This window comes from Symphalangus syndactylus, chromosome 11, assembly GCF_028878055.3.
Source record: "Symphalangus syndactylus isolate Jambi chromosome 11, NHGRI_mSymSyn1-v2.1_pri, whole genome shotgun sequence".
NCBI lineage: Eukaryota > Metazoa > Chordata > Mammalia > Primates > Hylobatidae > Symphalangus > Symphalangus syndactylus.
In genome coordinates this window covers 99,815,169-99,829,158 of record NC_072433.2, presented here as the reverse complement: position 1 = coordinate 99,829,158, position 13,990 = coordinate 99,815,169, and the positions used below count along the sequence as shown (strand labels likewise).

The following is a 13,990-nucleotide window of genomic DNA, read 5'->3' as shown; positions in this document are numbered from 1 at the left end:
GCAAGACTTCAATTCAGAAGCAAGCAGCGTGAAGTGAGTGCCACATGTAATCTTATTTTATGGCGATGGTGTCAGAGGATTCCAGCATTTAGGGGTAGCATCTGAGTCTTTACTGCAGTCTCACAGTATGGTTTGGATATTGTTTCCACTGTGTAGTTTCTAAGACTGATTTTCTAGTCATCATACAGATCCTGTGAGCTACCTCATATTCTTTAAATAAACATCTTGTTATTTAGAGGTCTTGTTTTTAACTACAACAAAAATCCCAAAGGTTGATAAATGAAATGTTAGTATGGTTGGTTTCAGAATTCTTAAGCAATATTTCTGTTCCCTTCCAAATGCTGCATGTATCGTGTTCCATTGTTTTGTGGTGTTTTGTTCTTTGACATTTAGTGTTAGAGATATTTGATGCCAACTTTTTTTTTGAGGCAATCTATTCTTCTCTTCCCACTGACTTATTTTTTTATTTGTTTTTATTATTTATTTATTTTTCCCTCGCTCTGTCGCTCAGGCTGCAGTGCAGTGGTGAGATCTTGGCTCACTGCAACCTCCGCCGCCTCCCGGGTTCAAGTGATTCTCCTGCCTCAGCCTTCTGAGTAGGTGGGACTACAGGCGCGCGCCACCACACCCGACTAATTTCTTTATTTTTAGTAGAGACAAGGTTTCACCATGCTGGCCGGGATGGTCTTAATCTCTTGATCTCGTTATCCACCTGCCTCAGCCTCCCAAAGTGTTGGGATGTTGGGATTACAGGCATGAGCCATTGCACCCAGCCCCACTGATGTTTTTATAAAGTCTTATCTTGGAAATTTTAAAACTTACTGTATGTCTAAATATGGTTTTCTGTTAGTTTTAAGTTACTTCAGGAACAGAGAGGGATGAGAGGTTCACAAGTGCTCCCTAAACCGGGAAAAGTAGAACAAGGTCTCAAAAATGGCAGGAACTGAGTGACTCCAGGAGCTAGGGACTCTTTTTTTGAGACAGGGTCTTATTTTGTCACCAAGGCTGGAGTGCAGTGGCGAGAACGATCCTCCCACCTCAGCCTCCTGAGTAGCAGGGACTACAGGCGTGCAGCACCATGCCCAGCTAATTTTTAATTTTTTGTAGAGACAAGGTCTCACTATGTTACCCCTAGGTCGGTCTTAATCTCCTGGGCTCAAGCAATCCCAAAGTGCTGGGATTACAGACGTGAGCCACTGCACCCAGACCCCGTTTTTTTTTTTTGTTTTTTTTAAGAGACAGGGACTTGCTTTGTCATCCAGGCTGGAGTGCTTACAGCTCACTGCAGTCTTGAACTGCTGGCCTCAAGCGATCCTTCCGCCTCAGACTCTGTGTAGCTGCGACTACAGGTATGTACCATCAGGCCCTAGTTTTATTTTTACTTTTATTTTTTTGTAGAGACAGGGTCTCGCTTTGTTGCCCAGGCTGGTCTTGAGCTTGTGATTCTTGTCTCCCACTCGCTATGTGTCCTCCCAGTTATCTGTTCCCTTTACCTCCTTCTCCACTAGGTGGCTTCCTCTTAGTTTAAGCTTCACGATGCCAGTCACAGTAATTTGAGCCTTAACTGTGCACGCTCTTTCAGTCCCAGCACTCAAGAACCTGTCAGAAATTTCCTTTGTGACTATTTCAAATTGATTGGCCTAATCATTTTTTTCTTTCCAAGCAGGGCTATCCAAGTCTTTGGTCACTGACCAGCTGATGATGAGTCTCCTCTAGGTCAGATATAACTCTGGTACAAATAGCCAAGGTCAGGGAGAAAGACTGGGTACGTAGTTCAGTGACCAATGAATGAGGCTAAGGGTCTGGATTCCAAAAGGTCGTGTAGGTAGGGAAGTTAATGTTTGGCATTTTTTTCAATAGCTATTTTTCACTAATGCTGCTTTATATTCAATGGTCACCTTCACTAGCATACATTATGTTGAACATTTTTAATTACTCAAGAAAATAAGTAGATAGTCACAAACGTAGCGAAAGAATTATCCTGAATATCAGAGAAAAGAAAGTGTATTTAGCACCAAGAACAATATTATATACATAGAACGTACAGGTTGAAAAAAGCATCAATGGCCTAACAAAAAGCAGAATATACTTTTATAGATGAGTTATAAGAATGGCAGGAAAATGACCTGGGGTTTACAGGAGCCACAGTCTATAGGTTTCAACATTACAAAGTGATTTTTAAATTTTCAGTCAGTGAAATATGAGGAAAATACACTTATTAGAAAGGAAAAAAATTATAGTTTCAGCCACCATGTCTTTTGAAAAATAATTTTCATAAATTTTAATGATCTGACTACTCGGCGTGTTTCTTTAGCTATGGGCAATTTACTTTTTGCATTTCTGGTGCTCTGCTTTTTTCCTTAGTTTCCAAGAAACCCTGGGATAACATATATTCAGATATTGTGCAACTGGCTTCCATCCTCCGCAAGAGATTCATCCTTTCATGTAATTAACCCGTGGCAACATGATCCATATTTTAATCAACAAACCTTTTACTGTACTTACAGAGCTATTTGATCCTTATGGGGCTTATCTTTGATTACTTCCTTTTCATTACCCTGGTAATTTGTAAAGTTGTCCTCAAATATCTTATTTGCTAATTATTGATCACTTCCACTGTATATTAAAAAACTGCATATTTTCATCTGAAATCATCCTTTTCTCATCTCAAAATTCCCTTTTCATAGTCTCTTTTAATCTGATTGAAAATTCAGATTAGATCTTTGCTGAAGTTACTGCTTTTTATAATGACAGTCTCAAAGGGAACATTAACTGATCCTTCAAATATCGTCGTCTTTAGAATTACCTGTTCGTTCGTGTCTGGCTAAGTTTGTCTGCTGTCAGGAGTTGAGATGAGCATTATCAAACTGGATGGCTCAATACTGAAATCTTTTATGCCTAGGGGAAGTCTTTTATCTGTTGGTATACTTTGTCAAGATTAAGGGTCCAGTTGTTGGGAGGAATCGCTAGAGCTGAAGGCAACCACTCAAGGAGCTTCACTGTGGTAACTTAGGGTAGTAATTCTCAAAGTGTGGTCTCCAGACCAGCAGCATTAGCCTCACCTTTGAACTTGTCAGATATGCAAGTTCTTGGGCCCCATTCCAAACCTCGTGAATCAAACTAGGGGTATGGCCCAGCTATGTCTTGGTAAGCACTCCTGGTATCCCAACGCACTCCTTTGAAGTGCCTTATGATAGGTAACTCTCCCTCTCCCACTCCTCTCTAAACAGGCATCGTAACTCTTTACTAATTCCCAACACTGGGCTTAGTATGCCATTTGTTAACAAGCATAAACTGGGAATATTTGGCCTGCTATCGATTATAGCAGCACCCTGTGAACATCTATAATTAGAATTGAGATTTGCCCCTTTACTAATTCAGAACCACTATCTCTAATAGAGGGCCTCATCCAGCAGTCTTTACTTCAATGGGTAGACTGGCCCTGCTCCCAGTCAGTGTTGCCTACAAAAATTCCACTTTTCTGGCATGTGGAATTAACTCTTCATTTTCAGCATTTATATTTTCTTCCTTATTTGAATTAAAAGGCAAGTTTATCTAATTAACATCCATCTCTTTCCATAGAAGTACTTGGTTTGCAAAAACTGGCAAGCAGTAATTCAGAAAATTAGAAATAGAAAATCAAAAAATGAAAGGAAACCAGTACGACATATATGCATGTATCTCCATTGTTTATGGAAGCCTTGGAGAACAACAGAAGTAGATCGTATTCATAGACAATTTCAGATAACATTTGGCAAAAATTTGAAGGTCAATCATTTCAAAGATAGTAAACTGAAGTGTTTACAAAGTGGTGCAGTAGACACAGCATAGGCATTGGAGTCAAATACCTTAGCTCAAGTCATAGCACTTTTATTTACTGGCATTTTAGCTTTAAAAAAATCATTCTCATTACCTAGAAGTTATAAACACACGTAAGGGGTAATTACCTACTTGATGTGATTTTCAAGGCACCAGGTAGGTGTATTCACTCCTCTCTTATCTCCCTGAGTGTCCCACCATGCTTAAAAAGGTTTTCCCTCCCCAAATACAGAGTGTATGTATCTATCACTAAAAATAAATTTTCATTTATTCAACAAATATGTGTGCATGTGTCATCACAGTCACTCTGTGATCTTTTAGAACAAATCAGGGAAGATATATTAAGTAAATTATCTTAGTTAATAAGTGTCAGTTTATTTTTCTTCAGGAAGGAAGACTTCCCTCCATTGTGTAAGGGGACACTTAACATGTACCCCAGAACTGTACCTACCACAAACAAAGTTTCCTTAACAGGCAGGGATTTTAAAATATACTTCTGAATATCTTAATTGTATTAAATCTACCTCTAAAGTTCCATGTGATTTGAATTTTCTGAGCATGGCAAAGTGCTGATTGTACTTCACTGCTGAAATTTTGCCCTAACATACAGGGTGATAAAAAGTGTTCATGTCAGACCCAGTTGCAACAAAAAGATGAAGGGGCAAGACAGTTTACATTGTAAAGCTTCGAAGAGACTACAATGTCTAAGAATCAATTTCAAGTACAGAATTGTATAATATTAAGAAAAAGGAAATTATGTGGGCCTATTATGTTCAATGCTTAGTCTGTGCTAGGCTGTTTACATTGCTATTATATGAATTTACTTTTACTGAGCTCCAGTGGAGTAAGAAAAAAAAGTTTAAGTGGAAAAATATTTTTTTTTTTTTTTTTTTTGAGATGGAGTCTCGCTCTGTCACCGAGGCTGGAGTGCAGTGGCGCAATCTCAGCTCACGGCAAGCTCCGCCTCCCGGGTTCACGCCATTCTCCTGCCTCAGCCTCTCCGAGTAGCTGGGACTACAGGCACCCGCCACCACGCCCGGCTAATTTTTTGTACTTTTAGTAGAGACGGGGTTTCACCGTGGTCTTGATCTCCTGACCTTGTCATCCACCCGCCTCGGCCTCCCAAAGTGCTGGGATTACAAGCGTGAGCCACCACGCCCGGCCCAAGTGGAAAAATATTAAAAATCAAGATGAGCTAATCACATAAAAGAAATTTCAGGAATGGATAAGTGCCAACGCATGGAATGGTTAAATGGCAACAGTCTTCTTCAATTGTTTTTATTACAGTAAAAGGAATTTTACTCTTAATGCATAGAAGCTGAAGAAAAAAAATTTATATAAGCTTTTAAAAGAGGCCTTTTAAACAATTAATACAAATGTGAAACAAGACCCTTTAAACAAATACCGATTTCAGTAATAGTTTACATACAGCAATAATTTATTCTGAAATGTTCATTTAGTTTCTGTTGAGACACAATTCATGTCTCATTAATAAAAGAGCAGCCATCTCACCTCAAATACCAGGATATACAACAAATTACAGCATAGCAAAAATTCTACCTACTTTCAGATAAAATCTAGTTCAGGTAAAATAGTTTCATTCAATGTTTTACAGTTACAGATTTTTGTTTTGAGCACAAAATAGTGTAAATTATTACACTGTAGCTATCTCTATGCACATCATGTGACCACATAACTGTTAATCATTACTTCTGAAATTGAACCATCAGTTTCATTCATGCAGTAAAGCAAAGCAGGCTGGGTAAACTTGTTCATCGGGAACCATATTACTGTGAATTTCACAGCCACATGATTAATTATGATGTTAGATGGACTCACAAGGACAAAAACTTTTTTTTGCATAAATACCAATTTTTCCCTGATGTAAGTTTAGTCAGTTTATAATCTAGAAATGATTGATAACAGCAATATATCATATTTTCTATCTGTAGTGTTCATTATTTTAAGACAAGCAATAATTAAAGGAAGTTGGGATGGGATGCTACTTTAAATACATGTAAAACATACTGTACAAGCATACTTGGCTTTACTATTTTTTTCCTAACCATCAAGAGTGCCTCCCAAAATAAGACCAGTGAAGACAAAGTATACTATCAGATATGGCTTCCAGAACAAAAACCCTCTAACAAGAATCAAACCTATTTACAAAATTTTTCAGTCTTTTAAAGTTTCATTTGAAACAAAATGTCTATATAGCAGTTGTAATCAACATACAATTTTCTTAGTTTCATTCTTCTGCTCTTTTAAACGGATGTCACAAGGTAAGACCCAGAATGGCGCTTAGGACTTTGGGTTCCACTGGATTCTGTGCTGTCAGTTTTGGAATCTCGCTTCTTTGTGTTGTTATTCACTGGAGTTGGGATTTGAGATGGCCGAGCTGAAGTGCTATCTGCGCTGCTTTTCCTAGGGCTTGGGTTGTAATTAAAAGGAGTCACTCTGGCAGCAACAGTCCCACTAGGTGAACTGTGTTTGCTTGAGCTGCTAGAACTGAATGGGGTACGTTCCACTATAGAACTTTCATTAGTCTCTGATACAGGGACAGGATTATTTTGTCCTGGTTTTGTCTCAGTTCCTTTTTGGTCAGGGGCATCTACCTGAATAAAGGAGTTCAGGCGATTTTCCAAACCCACGGTACGCATGGGAACACTGCCATTACCCACATTTTGTTTTGCCTGATTATCTTTTGAATCTTTAATGTTTGGATTTCCCTTTTCTGAAACACTGTCAATCACAGGGGGAGTATTACCTGTGGGAGATCTTCCAGATCTAGGATTGTTAATGGGACAGTCCTCAATTCTCACCCAAACATCCTCTGTTTTAGAAACAGCAGGTGCCATTTGATAAATTAGAGTCTTTGATTCAGCACCATTTGTAGCACCTGAGGAAACGGTCTGAGAAGTACTATTTGTGGGAGAAATTTCATTTTCTTTTATTTTTCTCCATGTTCCTTTTGCGGATACTTGGTTTTCTTTACTTTGTTTGGTTCCTGAAATAGAGTTCACATGTTTTTCATCCTCACTTTTTGCTTTTTCACTGGATTCTGATGAAGCAGAAAGAATTGAAGATGAACTTCCAGTTCTTCTCCAAGTGCTTACTCGAGGAAGGGATGATGAATGTTTGCTGTGCTCACGTTTCCAGGTTCCTGACCTATTGATTGGAAGTCTAGAAGGACTTTCAGAATGAGACCGTGCAATATCATGGCGCTTTGCTGGTCTTCCATCATTATACTCTATAGTGGGACTGAGATTAGGTGGGAGTTTTCGCCATCCACCAGCCTGAACAGACGAATGTGTAGATAGAGACATATCAGGAAGGGAAGGACTTAAAACTGGAGTTTGTGCCTGGGACCTAGTGGGAGAAGCTGGTCTAGATGATGGAGAAAGAGATTCAAATGAAGCAGATTCCTCCAACTTTCTTCTTAAGGTTGGGCTTGGAGCTTCTTTGATGAAAGTTGACTGGCGTACTAATACAGGTCTTTCTGATCGATCAGATTCACTTCCACTTGATTTAGCTGAAGACATTCTAGAAAGTTCTACCTTTTTATTGGCTCCATTACCATTATTCATCTGATTTAGTCCTTTGGAGGCAGACTCACTTCTTGGAATACTACTGGCATTCTTGGATAAACCTGTTTGTTTGGTAAGGTTCTGTTGGCTCATCTGTCTACCTGGAGATGTATATGACATTTTTCCAGAACCTGAGGACTTAGTTGAAGCAGTACTAGGGGATGATGTCCTTGGAAGTTGAGATAATTTGTTAGGAGGACTTATTCCATTTCTACCAGGGGAAATTGAGTTTCGGCCAGGAGACTGTATAGGTCTACTTAATGGTTGCTGGGCAGGTCTTGAAGGGGTTGAATCTCTAGATCCTGATCTAGAAGGTGCTTTACTTGACCCACCTATTTGGGATGTCTGCCTGGCAACAGGGCTTAATTCTGATTTCACAGATGGTTTGGCTCCTCTAGGAGAAGTGGTGGCCGTTTGACCTTCACTAGGGCTTTTGGAGGCTGGAGTCTTAAGGGGTGGGCCTTTTTTAGAAACAGGACTTGTACTTGAGGAGCTATTTCGAACTCCTGGAATATGAATCATTGTCCTGCCTCGAGAGATTGAAGGCATGTTTGCTTGAAGGGGCTGTTTCATTTGGCCTGAAATTTCTGAATTAGATCGAACTTTTCCAGTAATCAAACTTTTATAAACTTTTTTTCCTCCTTTGATTCCTTTACTTTCAGATTCTATCTTTTTAGTTTCCAATGTACTTTTCTCCCCTGGTTTTAGAATTCGTGGGCCTTTATTACTTGTAAAGGGTTTTTCTTCTTGATCAGGTGTAAGATGAAATGGTGATCCCAGAGAGATTCCTGATTTCAGGGAAAGGATGGAATCTGAATCAGACGAAGCTTGTCTAGATAAACATGCAGCAGCAGCAGCTTGATGTAAACTACTTACTATGGAATTTGCACCTTCCTGAATAGCTTTCCAATCAAAATTTTCTGAATCAGGGGATAGACCATGTTCTGAATCTGGTCTCTGTATATCTTTCAAATCAAGTGTCAGATCTTCAGCTAATATGCCACCCATATTTCTGGGACTATGTTTTTCATTATCACCCTTGAGTCTTGAAGGCTTTTTCTTTTTTGGCATTGCGGAGCTTATACATTCCTGCAACAGGTCATCTTCAGAGTCAATACTAAGAGAACTGAGAGAACTGTTTCTTGAGAAACAAACTGGGGTATCTTCAACATGAAACGATTTAGGAGCATAGCCTGATGCTTGAGGTTTACTTGGTTCTCCCTGTGAGTCAGTGGGCTCAGTCTCTTTGATAGGTTCATTTTCTTTATTGTTGTTGTTTTCTTGGTCAATGTCACTGAGAGAACTCAGAGAGGAATTATGAGAAAAGCAAACTGGAGTATTTTCAATAGCAAAATTCTGTAACTTTTCATCAGTTGCTGCCCCTCTGTCTGGTATGTCTTTGGATGACTGGGGAAAAGTGGATTGTTTCTGAAGTATGGGTTTAGGCTGACCTCGATTTATTGGCTGCTTTGCAATAGCTTGTGTCTTATTAGCTGATTGTTGGTTGGAGGTTAGTTCCGTGTGGCTGGTAACTTTAGCTTCTGATTCCTTATTTTCTTTTGCCTTTCTTAATTCAGCCTTTTCCCTGGAAAGGTCAACATCATCATCATCAAAATCTAGAGAACTCAAAGAATCATTTCGTGAAAAACAGTAAGGAGTTCCTTCAATAGGTGTGTAATGATGAGGTGAATCAAAAGCAAAACTTCCTCTGACTCTATCTTCATTATTTGGCAGCTTATCATTGAAGTCCTTGGAATTATTTTTCAAATTCTGTTTCTTTGAATCTTTGTTGTCTGAGAAAACTCTCTCGGCATTTAAATTATTTTTTGAGTCTGCATTTTTTCTTACACGTGTCCTATATTCAGTATTTTGTGGTATAGGTTTTACTGGTGAAGTTGGTTTCTTTTTCTTACCATCTAACTGATTTTTGTTGGGTGCAGAGGAAGATGCAGATGCTTGCTGGACCTGGTCCATTATCTTTTTCACACGGAAAGGCTTGTGACTTTTCCCTTTGGGCATAGCAGAATTAATGCATTCTGCAAGAATATCACCTTCCTCTGTTTTATTGTCATCCAATTCAGGTATGGTTACAGACGAGGTTTTTCCTCCTTGAGCCTCATCTGTACTTCTGCCTTCTGTAGGAATGGTATCTCGTTTTTCAAATTCACCTGACTGTGCCCCTCCTCTAACTCCTTCTCCAGCAGCTAACTCATTTGGAGGGGATTCTATTGTTAGATCACTTAGAGATGTAGCTGTGGAAAAGTTTATAGGTGTCCCTTCTACACAATACACCCGTGGCATATCATCTCCCGGTGTAAAACTAACATGCTTTTGGGGTTGCAACCTGTTTTGTGATGGTAGAAGTTTGTACACAGGCAGCTGACTTGGTTTCCTTGCCACAGGTGGAGGTAATTTTGAAGCAGTCTGGGCTGGCTTTTTTGCTTTACGTGATGACTTTGTTGGCATGGCAGAAATAATACATTCTTCTAGTATTTCAATATCATCATCATCTGAATCATCTAATAGGTCCTTTTCAGAATCAATAGTTTTTTCTGCCTCTTTCTCTTGGTTTTCATTTGATTCTTTAGGCTGCTCTGATTCTGTTTCATTCCCATTGTCATTTTCCTGAACTGGAGGCATTATTCTTAATTCCACATCTTTCTGTATAAATGGCTCATCGAGGCTCAGAGCACTCAGGCTGGATGAACAAGAAAATCCATCTGGAGTACTTTCCGTGGCAAAATGTAATAAAGTATCAGCATCTGGAAGAACCTGGACCCTCTGAACTGCAGCATTTACTGCAGCTTGCTTAGGTCCACTCTCTCTCTTTTCAGCAGTAGGTGCTTTATTTTTTGGTACTTCTCGCTTGGTTTGAGCTGTTTGAGGAGGTGGTGGAGGGGTTTTACTTCTGCTTGGTGGCATGGTTTGTCCAGGGCTATCTGGAAGATCACTGGGGCTTATAATGCCACTTACCATTCCACTGCATGGTTCACTCTGAACGGAGCTGGCAATCGAACGACTCTCAAAACTATCAAGTGAACTGACAGAAGTACATCTGCTAAACATGAGTGGAGTCTCCTGAACATAGTGTTCAGGTGGACTCTTGGGTGTCTGAGCACCACTTTTGGAGGGAGATTTTGCTCCTGAAGAAAATTCAACAGCTTTGTGCCTGGCTGATTCTGAAGATAAACTAGAACACTGCAGTCTGCTGGATTTGGTTCTAGTGTGCTGCGACACTGCTGGAACTTCGCTCACAGGATCTTCAGTTGATCTAGTTCCAATCTTTTCTTTTATTTCTACTACTTGCAGGGTGTTAGCAGAATCTGCTTCCTGTGTCCTCTGGTCACATCCTATTTCATCTTCAGCCGATGACAAAGATGACAATGAACTACATCTTGAAAAACATATTGGAGTATCTTCTACACAATAAGTCTGTATTGTTTCTTGGTTAATAGAAGAAACTTTGCAAGTGGCAGCCTTTTGAGTCTGACCACTTCTACTCTGTGCAGAACTTGGATGGAGCTGATTCTGCCTCTTTGCATTAGATGAAGGTGTGGACGTATTCTCACTGCTTGAAGACATATGTTCAGTTTTAGTGCTTTGTCCAGATGAACTCTTTGAGAATGAAAATGACTGTTTCTGTGATGAAGGAATATCTGTGGCATATTTTAAACTATAATCAATAGGCTGATCCACATGATGTTTCTCTTCATTATATTTTATGCTATAATTTGTTGGTCTCTCTTCTTCTTCATGCTGTTCTTCTTCAGAGTAACGTTCACTATAGTTGGTAGGCTTATCATCTTCATAGTCATCTTCTTGACACAAAGACTGGCTTACATTTTGATTAATTCCATGATTAGAACCCACTCGATTTGTTTCTGAACCATTGGCTCCCCGTGATCTGTATGGAGAAACACATTCCTGCTGTCCAAAATGTGGTTGGAACTTGAGGTGTTTATCATCAGTGCTCTCAGTATAAACAGGGTAAGTTGTACTTTGATTCCTTGATTGTCTTTGCTCACTTTGTTTTAGTTCATCTTCTATTATGTGTTTGGGTCTTGCCCATCTTTCATTCTGTGAAGGACTTTGCCTTCCAGAGTTTAACTGCTCATCTGAATATTTAAGACTATAATTTATTGGTGTATCTAGTTCTCCATCATTATCATCCATATGATTTGCACTATGTATTTTATGGGCTAGGTCGGCTGGGTATTGACCATAACTGCAAAACTTACTTTCATCATCTTCAGAATAGGATTCAATTGAGGGTTTCATTTGACCTCTTTTACCATAACCATCACTACTACTGACACTATTTAAACTATCATTTGAAGATCTCTTGTATTCTAATTTGGCATAAGGCATAGAACATGTCCTATTTGAATTTTCTGACTTACTGAAATTGTAAGTGCTTGAATGTGTATGGGCAGCAGAGCTTCTTCTAAGTGCATTTCTCTCATCTGTCACACAATGTAATTCAGTGGTAGACCCAGAACTTCTGTCTTCCTGAGAGGTATGAATGGCTGACACTTCTTCCATGACTTTGGCAATCTGGGCTGCAGTGGTGGAGAGCTGCAAACCTCGCTTTGAAGAGGTTCCTGGATTTTCTGTTGCTGGATGGTAGTTGCCTAGACCAATTCCTCGTTCTCTATCCAAACTTCTATCTTTTTCAGAACGAGAACTATCTAAGCTTCCTCTTGATGAAGAGGAGCTGGGTAACACTGTAGTATTCAAATATGGTGAAAGGACAGTCATGTTGCCAGTATTAAAATTGTCTGACCTATTATCATCATGTCGATTGGTGTCAAAAACAAAATCACCATAGAGACTTTGCTTGTGTCTTTGCTTACTACGATGAGATGCCTTGGGACTTAAATTGTCTATATTGTCAAAAGTTTCTGATAAATGCTGAGCATCTAATTCTGCTTCTAGGGCTTTTTGTTTCCTAACATGAAGAGATGGCACGCTTGAGCCGGGAGACATAATATTGGCATCTTTGTACTTCGTAGGCCTATTTGCCATGAGATTCCTTAAAGCTGCAGCACTTCCCATAGCAATCATTTTGTGCTTTGAATGAATGAGGTTCTTGAGCATGCTAACTGCCCCCATGTCCCATAATGCTTCCTGGTCTTTAGGATTTCTTGCTGAGAGATTCCACAAAGTTCCACATGCATTACTGACTATTGTCAAACTATGAGATTTTAAGTGTTGTAATAAAGTTTGTAGACAGTTGTTCTCTCTTAGGATTTGCCTGAAATAAAATCAAGAGATCACAAAATTAAGGTTACAATGTGTATGCAGTAACAACAAATAAAAGGATAGAAGACAATAGGCATAATATGATTGTACCAATTATCCTATAAATTCCAAGTACTCCACATCTCCTTTTGTTCTTTCTTATTTCATGTAATGTTTACTGTTTAAAAGTACTAATCTGTCACACTAAAAAAAGTAAAGGTGTTATTTTTTGTCAATTCTACACTTCCTATTCTGACCCAATAGCTTAACATTTGCAGGGGGTGGGGCACATACATTTACTCTATTCATATAACAGTTTCCCAATTTAAAAACTATATCATGAGATCTTATGTTGAATAGGAACTTTCTGGTAATTTAATCTACAGTTGGGTGCCACTCTGATATTGATATTGAGATATCTTGGAAGAGGTAGATAGAGTTGACTGAAGATCTTTCTGCAGTCAGTGCAAATTATAAGCTCTTAGATTAGTACACTTACTTTTTAGAGTAATCTCTGTATCTCTGGCTTGATTTTGTGATACTGCCATCCCTCTTACAAGTGCTCTTGGCCGGACACAGTGGCTTATGCCTGTAATCCCAGCACTTTGGGAGGCTGCAGCAGGCGGATCACCTGAGGTCAGGAGATCAAGACCAGCCTGGCCAACATTGTGAAACCCTGTCTCTACTAAAAATACAAAAATTAGCTGGGTGTGGTGGTGCATGCCTGTAGTCCCAGCTACTCAGGAGGCTGGGCCAGGAGAGTCACCTGGGAGGCGGAGGTTGCAGTGAGCCGAGATCACACCACTGCACTCCAGCCTGGAAAACAGAGTGAGACTCCACCTTTAAAAAAAAAAAAAAAAAAAAGAAAAGAAAAGAAAAACTGCTCGTTGGCAGACTGTGTGCTTATTATTTTTTAAAAATAAAGTAAATTAAAGTTTTTGAAACATTTAAGGCATATAAAAACAAGGAGTGAGAATCAGCATAATGAACTCTGGACATGAAAGAGCAACAGCTTGTTTAATGCAGGCAAACTGAAGATTAATGACAGCATATTCAGCTTTAGTGGGCTTTAAAACTGATTGGCAAGGGTACACAATAAGCTTTAACATGGTCGTCTTCTCTTAGCAGTCCAGTAGTTACTGGACTTAAATCTTCTCTGCATAGCAGAAAGGGAGACTAGGCTTGTAGTTTCTGTATCACAGACTTAAAAAATGAATAAGCTATAAAAAATAACCACATTTTTGGCTAGATGTAGTAGCCCATGCCTATAATCCCAGCACTTTGGGAGGCTGAGGTGGGCGGATCACCTAAGGTCAGGAGTTCAAGACCAGCCTGGCCAAAAT

General features: G+C 39.4%; 1 protein-coding gene across 15 annotated transcripts in view; it reads right to left on the bottom strand.

Annotated features, from left to right (window-relative positions):
- Positions 1–1,988: 1,988 nt before the first annotated feature.
- APC (APC regulator of WNT signaling pathway) overlaps positions 1,989–13,990 on the bottom strand; it is a 144,452-nt gene continuing 132,450 nt past the window's right edge. For all 15 annotated transcript variants that reach the window (XM_055298377.2, XM_055298382.2, XM_063612904.1 and 12 more), the window contains one exon: positions 1,989–12,660. In XM_055298377.2, the coding sequence (XP_055154352.1) occupies positions 6,084–12,660 (6,577 nt within the window). In that variant the 3' untranslated portion in view covers positions 1,989–6,083. The remainder of the gene's footprint in view (positions 12,661–13,990) is intronic.